Source organism: Larimichthys crocea, chromosome XVII (genome assembly GCF_000972845.2).
Source record: "Larimichthys crocea isolate SSNF chromosome XVII, L_crocea_2.0, whole genome shotgun sequence".
Classification (NCBI taxonomy): Eukaryota; Metazoa; Chordata; class Actinopteri; family Sciaenidae; genus Larimichthys; species Larimichthys crocea.
Window position 1 is genome coordinate 1,775,048 of NC_040027.1, and position 10,319 is coordinate 1,785,366.

The 10,319-nt window shown below is 38.9% G+C and overlaps 1 protein-coding gene across 1 annotated transcript in view; it reads left to right on the top strand.

Moving 5' to 3' along the window:
* The window catches only part of jak1 (Janus kinase 1), a 31,714-nt gene extending 23,993 nt beyond the window's left edge, over positions 1 to 7,721 (top strand). Inside the window, exons 17-25 of the mRNA XM_019265251.2 lie at positions 447 to 598; positions 701 to 851; positions 1,666 to 1,754; positions 2,170 to 2,362; positions 2,607 to 2,731; positions 3,128 to 3,300; positions 3,965 to 4,082; positions 4,622 to 4,732; positions 5,447 to 7,721. Of these exons, the coding sequence (XP_019120796.1) occupies positions 447 to 598; positions 701 to 851; positions 1,666 to 1,754; positions 2,170 to 2,362; positions 2,607 to 2,731; positions 3,128 to 3,300; positions 3,965 to 4,082; positions 4,622 to 4,732; positions 5,447 to 5,566 (1,232 nt within the window). The 3' untranslated portion in view covers positions 5,567 to 7,721. The remainder of the gene's footprint in view (positions 1 to 446; positions 599 to 700; positions 852 to 1,665; positions 1,755 to 2,169; positions 2,363 to 2,606; positions 2,732 to 3,127; positions 3,301 to 3,964; positions 4,083 to 4,621; positions 4,733 to 5,446) is intronic.
* Positions 7,722 to 10,319: the final 2,598 nt, after the last annotated feature.

Sequence of the window (10,319 nt, forward strand, 5' to 3'; positions counted from 1 at the left end):
GAAGAATATGGAACAGCGAAACCTTTTGAGCTACTTTGTGTGCATTGGTAAGCCTTGACCACAAAATGTATTTAGAAATATGAATGTTTAAGGTCTGATGAGGACGAGGTCGTTCTAAGCTATTCTAAAAATGTCTGTTTAATGTGAGATCTCAGTTTGTTAAAGGTCTTTGTGTGTAAGAAGGTCAGTAAAAACGTGTCCCCCTCTCTCTCTATTTTAAATCAAAATTTCACACATGGAAGAAACATTTCCATTATCACATCTTCCAGTGTCTCACCAGGGCAAGGTTTGCCTCTGAGGGCCTCCACACTCATCCTCCTCATGAATCTTCCTGTCTTCTATATGTCACACCTCTCCCAAAATCCTCTTCTGTTTTTCTCAAGACTGAAACAGATGCATTTGAAATGATTTACAGTTGATAAAGCTGACCTTATTTGACTCTGCAGAGTGTGTGCATCGTATCCCATGGATCGCTCCAGAGTGTGTGAAGAGCACATCTTCCCTGAGCGTCGCGTCTGATAAGTGGGGCTTTGGTACCACCCTGTGGGAGATCTGCTATGATGGAGAGGTCCCCCTGAAAGACAAGAAACTCACAGAGGTAGGGGACACACGCAAGAACTTTAAATGACAACGATTGTATATACTCATACATACAGCTAAACTAATGCCATATTTTATTTCATGTCTTTTTGCTGAGCAGAAGGAGAGGTTCTATGAAACCGAGTCCGCACTGGCCACGCCAGACTGCAAAGAGCTGGCTGAACTGATGACCCACTGCATGAACTACGACCCAAAGAAGAGACCTTTCTTCAGGGCTATCGTCAGAGACATAGACATGTTGGAGGAAAAGAGTATGTATCAGCTATCTGTTGGGTAATTTAACATCATGTTGTGCATGCATCTATGAACCAAAACCTCATTTTGTTTCTGCAGTTAACAGCAGTTTTATTTCCACTGCGTCAGACTTTTTTTTTCTGTCTTTTGGGTGTTTCCCAATAGATGTTTCGAATAGAACTGAGTGTACAGTGAATAACAGGTTAAAGAGCAGTTACTGGTTAAAACATTCAAGGCAGTTAACAGTTGGAATATGATCTGAATGTTTTGCATGTTTTGTCTTTTACCTAGCACCAGCCTAGTATGCAGTGCAAAGAGAGAGCGAGTGAGAGAGAGAGAGTTGTTTACTCAACTCAGATGTTCATGAGGAAGTTCACTAGGTGCATTATCACTGAATTGCCCTTCAGCTGGGCCCCATGGCAACATTATGAACTCTGTTCTTCCACCTGCTGTTCAGACTTTGATACTGCAGTCAGTCTTACTAAAGCAAAAGCTCATTAACCTTATATAAATTCACAACAGTTACAGAGTCCCCTTAACTATATCACATAATAAATTGCACATAATAAGGCTTAAAAAAATCTGACCTAAAAACTATTTTAAATGATTGATAATGGTGAGACTGAAAGAGTCATGCTTGAATAATAAATCGTCTTTCATAAGTTGCCTTTTCTGTGGAAACCAGAGCAAGTGAGCAGTTACATAACCACAGAAAATTCTGATGAAAACTTTGACACTGCCAACCACAATGGACTTCCTATGACACATGTGTGCACACGTTTCAGCAAAGAACCCTGCGTGTTTCACGTTTCGTTTTTTTCTGTCTCTCAGACCCATCTATCAAACCCAAACCTACACCAGAGGTAGACCCCACTGTGTTTGAAAAGAGATTCCTGAAGAAGATCAGAGAGCTGGGAGAGGTAAACTGTCCCTGCTCTTTTTATGCTTCTGTGCTGAGCTCTGTGCAGCAGATCATACCATTTATAAGGACCATCAAACTGACCATTTGCACAAATAAAACAACTTGGTCATTTTCTTTATGTGTATGGGTAGATGTTTTTTATTATAATATTAAATTCTAATTACCTTAAGTGCATTCTGTACTGTGAGTAGTTTGGTGTGTATATGTTCTCATTTTACAGGTGACTTCAGCTTACCTCTACTAAAAAATGCCACCAGGAGTATGATCTCTGAACATAACATGAGCTTTATAAATGTATTAAAATGCAGACAACAGTATCTACAAGACCACAGTTAAGCAAGGGCACAGGAAGTAGACTAAAACTCATTCATGATTGTGCAAATAACTTCAGTTTCTCCCATGCTCTAACACAGGGCCACTTTGGTAAGGTGGAGCTTTGTCTTTATGATCCTCGGGGAGATAGAACGGGTGAACAGGTGGCAGTGAAATCGCTAAAGCCTGAGAACCGGGAGGAGCAGAGCACCAACCTCGCACGTGAGATCGACATCCTGAAGGCACTCTACCATGAAAACATTGTGAAATACAAGGGCATATGCCAAGAGGAAGGTGAGATGTAAAGAGTGGATGCACAAAAATGAACACATATATTCCGCTGCAGACAAATAGAAACCCACATGCGTATTAGAAGCACTCCATCAATAATATAATAATAATAACTTTATTTATATAGTACCCTTTTAAAAACAGAGTTTACAAAGCGCTTTGACCAAAAAATTTATATATAATGAAGCACAATTTCTGCTGCTGCGTTTCTGTCTCTGATTGCATCCGTGTGTTTGTTTGTTTGTAGGTGGACAGGCCATCAAGCTGATCATGGAGTACGTTTCACTGGGCAGTTTGAAGGATTATCTACCCAGGCACAAAAAAGACACCAGCCTCAGCACCCTGCTCAGCTACTCTACCCAGATATGCAAGGTAATGCTTTCTTCAGACCAGCTGGCACCATCAGGCACTTCTGTGTCTTCTTTTAGCATTTAGCTGTCTAACAGTAAAACACCAGCCTTCAGCATTTAACACCTGACCACTGTGTAGATAAATGACATGGAAATCTTAACACCCACACTCAGACTGTTTTGAAATGTTTTCCTGTTTAGATAGTGGTGGTGAACTGTTTTCCAAAACAGTAGTCATTTGATTGTCAAATGATTTGGTAAAGGTGTGAACCTTTTTAAATGGTTGCTGTGAATGAACGGTATTGTTTTGGTGCTAAAGAAGGAGGAGAAGAAGAGAAGAGAGGACCTTTAGCACATTTGGCCAAACGGCTCATTCAAAAGTACTGCATAATGATGTTTGTGTGTTTTTTATTTTTAGGGGATGGACTATCTTGGATCTCAAAATTACATCCACCGTGACCTGGCTGCCCGAAATGTTCTGGTGGAGAACGAGAGGACGGTGAAGATCGGAGATTTTGGCCTCACCAAGAGCATCAAGGACAACGAGGGATACTACACGGTTAAAGACGAGAACGACAGCCCTGTTTTCTGGTTAGTCGAGGGGAGATGGAAGTTAGAAAAGAGCTGCGCATTTTACTCATTTTACCCTCTGACCCGACTATGATAGTTGAGATCTTCTTGTTAAAAGGGAGATTTGTAAAGGAAGGAGAGAATAAAAAGGGGTAGGAGAAATATAGAGGGTGAAGGGATTTCATTAAAAAGTACTTTTCATCCATCAGGTACTTTAATTAAAATTATTTTTGGCAGTGAATTGAACCTGGTGTCAGGTGACATTTTGCTTTGAGTGTATAGCTGAAGGACTAAGAAGAATAAGAAGTGAATTAGTTAATGAACAGAAAGGCAAGATGAGAGGAGTGGAGTAGTTTGAGTCAGGTGGTTAAATTACAAAAGACTGGGTCTGTATTTACTGAGTTGGAAGAGATTCTGTTAAAATGACTGTGTGTGTGTGTGTGTGTGTGTGTGTGTGTGTGTGTGTGTATATATATATATATAGATGACCCTGGTTCACTGACCCCTGGTTACTTTGGAGAATGTCTTTTGTAATGCTGGATTTGATAAGACATTTTGAGTAATTTGCATTTAGAACAGTCAGACAAAGACAACATTTTAAATATCTCACATTAGCACAAAAACTTACTGTGCAACAATTCATTCAAACGGACAAGTATTCACGCTCATGCACTTTGTTTTTCAGGTATGCTCCAGAGTGTCTGACTCACTGTAAGTTCTACCTTGCTTCAGACGTTTGGTCCTTCGGAGTCACGATGTATGAACTCATCACCTATTGCGACTCCTCCAAGAGCCCGATGACGGTCAGTACACAGCACTCTTCTGATCGACTTCACCATGACACAGACATTCAAATTCTTTATTAATGGACAATGATTCCACAGTAAATACATATAACAGATATTGTACTGGTCTTGCAGCAATAAAGAACACACACACACACAGATACACACACTCATTTGTATATAGCAGATGGTGTCAGTCTTTGTCCAGTGCGGCAGATGACAGACTCCACCAGGAGCTGTGTCCAAACTACAGCCCGTGCCAACACTAAAGAGCTTAGTTTATCATGAAGATCTTTCATTTACATGAGGCTGCTAACTGCCCCCATTATCCTCATTAACTATTACTGGAAGGCAGTTAGTAATAAAAACCTGCACAGGTCAATGAAGGTTGAAAAGGAGACATGTTAAAAGCAAAAAAAGAAGCTGAAAGATAAAAGCTGTCATCACTCTGTACTCATCACAGTCAGATTTTTCACGTCTGAATAAAAATAGAGCCAGCATTGAATATTGTTGTGCATCGTTTCTTTTCTAACCCATTATCGTCCTCACCCACACAGCTCTTCCTCAGCATGATTGGTCGAAGTCACGGTCAGATGACGGTCATCCGATTGGTGAAGGTGCTGACAGAAGGGAGGAGGTTGCCACGTCCTGAAGGCTGTCCTGAGCCCGTAAGTGTCATCTCTTGACCAACACAGCAATGACATAGACGCACGCTGTTGTTTTAGTTATGAAGGATTGTCTTTGTTTACCGAATGAATGCAAAGACAGCATAAAGAAGGAAAATACCAACTAGAGATGGTGAGAATGCTTGGGTTAGGAGCAACAGATTGGAGAAAGACGACTTAAAGATGTTGTCTTTATAAATATTCAGACTCCATCTACCTCTGAAAATTATGTGTACCACAATTCTTATAAATCATCTCAGAATGAACATTTGTTATCCAGATTATCTTTGGAATTGCACATGAAATACAGTATATAATACCATAGTGGCAAACTACAAATGGTTTGACAGTTTCTGAGTAGATTTATATTTTAAAGTAGGGTTGCTTGTGCTTGTATTTACTTTTGTAAGCCGAGTTTGGGTGTCCACATTAGTTTACAGACAATAATCTCTGGCTTAAAATATAAAAATAATGTAGAGTTTATAGACTTTACCTCTGGGAAAAGATTGTACTGGCACCAGTGCATCCTTACTTAAAAAACTGGAGCATTATTTGATGCACAATACCTCCCTGACCTACCTTTGAGCTAACACAGGCTAATCAGCGCCACCTACAGGGAGGGAAACGTGTTGATGTCTCTGCAGCTGCAGTTTATTTGTGTTATGTTTGACTTTTTTTTTTTACCACCTGTGGTCTAATACAAATCGTGTTCAACAGGTGTACGAGCTGATGCGCAAATGCTGGGAGCAACTGCCCGAGAGGAGAATCACCTTCAAGCGGCTGATCGAGGAGCTGACCAACATGCAGCAACAGCTCCAGCCGCAAAACGATCTTTAAACCTTTAAAGGTCTTTGACGATTTGGGAGTGAAGTTGACTTTGCTTGCAGACTTGGGACCAGACGCAGAACAGCAAAACTGACCCCAGATCAGCATCTGCTTTGTGCAGCTTTACAGTACTGAGAGACAGTCGTGAAGGAGCGTCACACAAAGCCATGCTCCTTCTTAATCAAATAAACCTTCCTTAACTTTGGCATAAAGAACTTTTACTCCTAATCAACTATAAATGTAGTCTGCCATATTTTTAACATTGTTACTTGATGCTCACAATATTTGTTATATTATTCTGATACTTCCTTATTTTAGTTGAATGAAACAAGCAAACCCCATCAGATCGTGTAGCCTTAGCCCTCGCTTAATGTGACCTTTATATCTTCAAAAAAGGACTTCAAAAAGTATCTAACAGTTCTAGCTGTGTGCATTGCGAGGAATGTCAAACTTGTGGACTCGTCGCTCTCATAATGTGCTGCAAAGGCCTTATAATTTTGTTGACTTATGGCTGATGTTGCTCTCACTGATGATGGAAGCTTGAGAGATGGAAACTGAGCACGGACAGGAATGGTTTTAACGGTCGCGTTTCACACAGTCAAATGGCTGCGTGGTGATCTACTTTGTGACGGACACCGAATGGATCACTGATCATGTCGAGAAGTGCTCGGATAAGATAAAGAAGATGGAACACGGGCATTAACACAGAAACTGAAGAGGTTGCTTTTCAGCATTTTGTGCCACTGCCGTTTGTTCCATGGAGTCTTCTGTTGGAGAAAATCAAATGTTTTGTTTTGTTTGTTTTTTTAAAGAGAGAGCCATGAAATGATCTGTTGTTTTCTGTTCATGTGCAGAAGCCAGAAATCATCCAGCAATGTTCCTCTCACTGTGTTGTCATAGTTTTAGAGAAATTGTTTAATTTGTTTGGTTTTAGCTTCTTAATTGTGAAAATTTCGAAACAAGAAATTGGAAGGCATCTTTTTGCTTCAAGGAAACCTTCTCACAATTCTACGGACTTTTTTGTAGACCAACCGAGAAAAGAATGCACAGATGAAACCATAACGAGAACTGCATTCTTTAAATATGTGATAAATACATAACAGACACCAATTCGAATACTTGCTCTGTGAGGGAGCTGTTTGAGCTGCATCTGCACATGAACAGAAAATCTTACATTTATTTTATTTTTTTAACTGATTTTGTTTCTTGTCTTCATGCTCTTCAAATCACTTCTTTTGCAGGATGCCTGATCTTAAGATTTGTAAGGTCCTCTGTTTGTTTAAGGTGGTTCTGTTAGTAATCTGATTGAGTTCACTTTTGTTAAATCATGTACTGGATCTTTTAATGAGGACCTGTATGCATCTATATAGTCCTTGAATATACATCACTTTTGTTAATTGTTGAGTTAGCGATGTAATACATGTGATAGACACTTGAGGGCAGTATCACTTCACTTTTTCTCTCTGGTTTGTAGAGTTTCACTTCAATTCTAAAACCACCATAAGAAATGTCTATATACCCTATATGATATTGCAAAAAAAGAGCCAATTGCCATTATTGCAGATTGTATATTGGAAGGACTTGGATCGATACACATGGTTTGAAGTGAGAAAGTATAATCAGTTACTGATTGACATGGCATTTTTATGTTTTCTGTTTTGAAAAAATATTATTTCTTTCAGTGACATGAAACATTCATATTATGTATGTGCATTTTATTTGTATCATTTCTTTTTAATCCTCCAATATTGTCCTAAAATTTTTAAAAGTGTATTTTATCTGCATGTATGTGAAAGGGTTTGAGCAGAGGGTTTTTTCTGTTTTTAAATCCATCAGTCGATGTGAGCTGTGTAAAATCTCGCTCAGTCAGATATTGTCATGAGTTCAGAAATGGTCAGTTCTACTTAATGCAACTGTATGGCTTTAACTGTGAATGTCGGCAGGAAGGCAAAAACAAAAAAAAGGACTGTCAAGAAGACAAAGTTGCGCTTCAGTCCACATTTTATTTAGGAATGTAAAAGACAATTCCTTCTGCTCAAAATAAGAGAAAAGAAATATATATATATATATTTTTCAAAAAATAAGACAGAAAGTATGACTTATGGAAGGTAAAAGTATCCATAAATACACAATGAAAAAATAAATAAAATCAACGTCTGTTGTGTTCTGTCTGTGTCAGTCCAAATGCAATATATTATCAACTACTGAAAACAATTTGTTCTATATATTACAGTTTTAAGTAGGCATGCTAAAATTGCTCTAGAAATACCTTATTCACAGTAAAACAATAGCAATGTCAGTGTGATATAAAATTTTGCAAAATCTACAGTATATTTCAGGTCAGAAAAAAAAATCCACATACTTAAAAAGCAAAAAACCGTTTACAAAGCAAGAAGCACAGCAAATCTAGATTTATCTACAGCCATTAAAATGTGTCAGGAAATCAGAGATACTTGAGTATTGCAAAGCTTTGTGTTTGACACACACACGCACGCACACAGACACACACAGTCATTCACTATTGCAAAGTCCAGCCCCACCACTGACCTTGTGTAATATGCAGAGTACATACAATGGCAAAGCACTGAAGCTTAGAGGAGACTTCGTTTACACAAGAACAGAAAAATCTGAAGTGATTCAGCTGTGTTCGTTTACTACGAACAAGATTTTCTGTTCTAATGTAAAAGAACTCTCTAACGATAAAATCGACTGCATTTTCAATATCATACTTTATTAACAACTAAAGACCCAACAAAAATAAGCTGAGGCTGCATTTACACCCAAACAGAATTTGTCCTGAACTCTCCGAGGTGCAAACTGCAACTGGCTCACTTAACATGTTACCAGCCTTATATGAGATTGAACAACATCCTTCTGACCTGTGTGCATGACCGGGCTTTGTTTGTGCTATGTTTATCTCAGGGGGAACCCTGAACCCTTTGTGTACAATCATTACAAGGACGTCACGTCTAGTTGGCGACACAGAGAGGCACAGAAAAAGAAAGAGTTACAACCTTTCCTCCGTCAGTCCAACCAGTCAACAGCACGCAACATTTCCCAATACAAAAGAAGATGACTAATATTTTTCAAAGGTAATCAACCACACACATACCCAGTTGTAGAACTATTTGTGTTTTGTACAATCACGCTGAAACTGTGGGAGGCAGTTTAAAAGATAATATTGCAACATCAGTTTAATGATATATTTATCATTTGAAAAAACTCAAGGCTTACAAAACCTTAGGATAGAGAGTAACTGAAGTAGTCCTTTGTTGAAAAAAACCAAACGAGTTTAAAAAAATGTAGGTGATGTGATGAAACGACAAAAATCGTCATTCTCGTTTAAACATTAAGCCGTGTCTTGGAGGATGAAAGTATGAGGGCTGGTGGGCTCTATCAGCACCTCCTTCCCGAAGGTGCTTAAAACATTTCAACATAAAAGGTGTTAAACTTATACCTCAACCCCACTTTGATCCAGTGCTGATCATCCCAGATTCATGGAAAACATAACTAGATTATCTATATGAACACCTTCACACCTCTGCTTGTACATCCTAAAAACCAAACACTCCTAGAGAGAGGAAAACTGCGCTGACGTATAAGACTAAATCAGAAAAAAACAGCTGTCTGTGTAACCAGAACAAATCCGTTCACAGCATCAACACAAGTCAGCCGGAGGAAGATAAAAGAGGAGGTCCTTGAAGACAGACAGGAGGCCAAGAATAAACACTGAAGCCCAACTATATCTATATAAGTGTTATCTGTATGTCACTCTCTGTGTGGAGAACATGTCCAGGCTGCTAACAAGAACAAACAGTGGCATTTATTGATCCGGTTTATGTGAACTCACCGGATCAGAGTTTGCAGTGACAGTTTGGTCACATTTCCCATGGGAGTGAAGAGTCCTCTGGAAAATTAATGATTAATCACATAAGCTAAACCAGGCTATACTGATGCAGCAGTTATAACTACATTATAGGTTCTTTTAAAAGGTAAGTAAGGGGTTGTCTATATTATTCTTCCTGTCATAAAATCACATGAAAAGACAAATAAAAATCAACAAGGACCTCTGTGCTGTAGAGCTCATTGTACAAAAATACTAGAGACACATCAATGAGAGTTGTTTGCTGTTACAGATTCTCACTAGAGCATCAATCCGCAGCTGAAAATAGTCCCAGACAAATCTTTTTGAGATTATTATTATGATTAGTATAACTGTAATCCATTTTTTAAAGATTTATGTCTACAGTCGGAGTAAAAGCCAGAAAGTATCAAGAGATGGACTAACGTGTTGTTATTTGGTCTTTTCATTGGATTTGTTCACCTTATCTTTTCAATGGGACAGATTTTTTCTGAACATCTCACTTGACCTCACGTGTCTGTATCTGAGCAATACAATTAAGACTCCTGTTCAGATCTCTGTTCACCACAGAGTGAGGATAGATGTTTGTCAGGTGAAGAAAAGAAAGAGCATACTGTGATTTTTTTTCTCTGTTGATATCGAAAAGACTGGGCATTTTTACTCTGCAGGAGAGGCGATGATGAGCATAAAAACAGGAGGGCGATAATGTATTCATATAGATTTGGATCACACTGGGGAGTGTTGGGAAGAAATGGTCTATGAGAGTCCAACTAACACAAATACCAGAGCAGAGTGGAGACATATTCAGTGTGTTGGAGTATATGTGTGTGTGTGTAACAGCTCTACAGGTACGTGCAACATGCAGGAGTCTGGCAGACATAACCAACAGTCTTCACTGAGCGA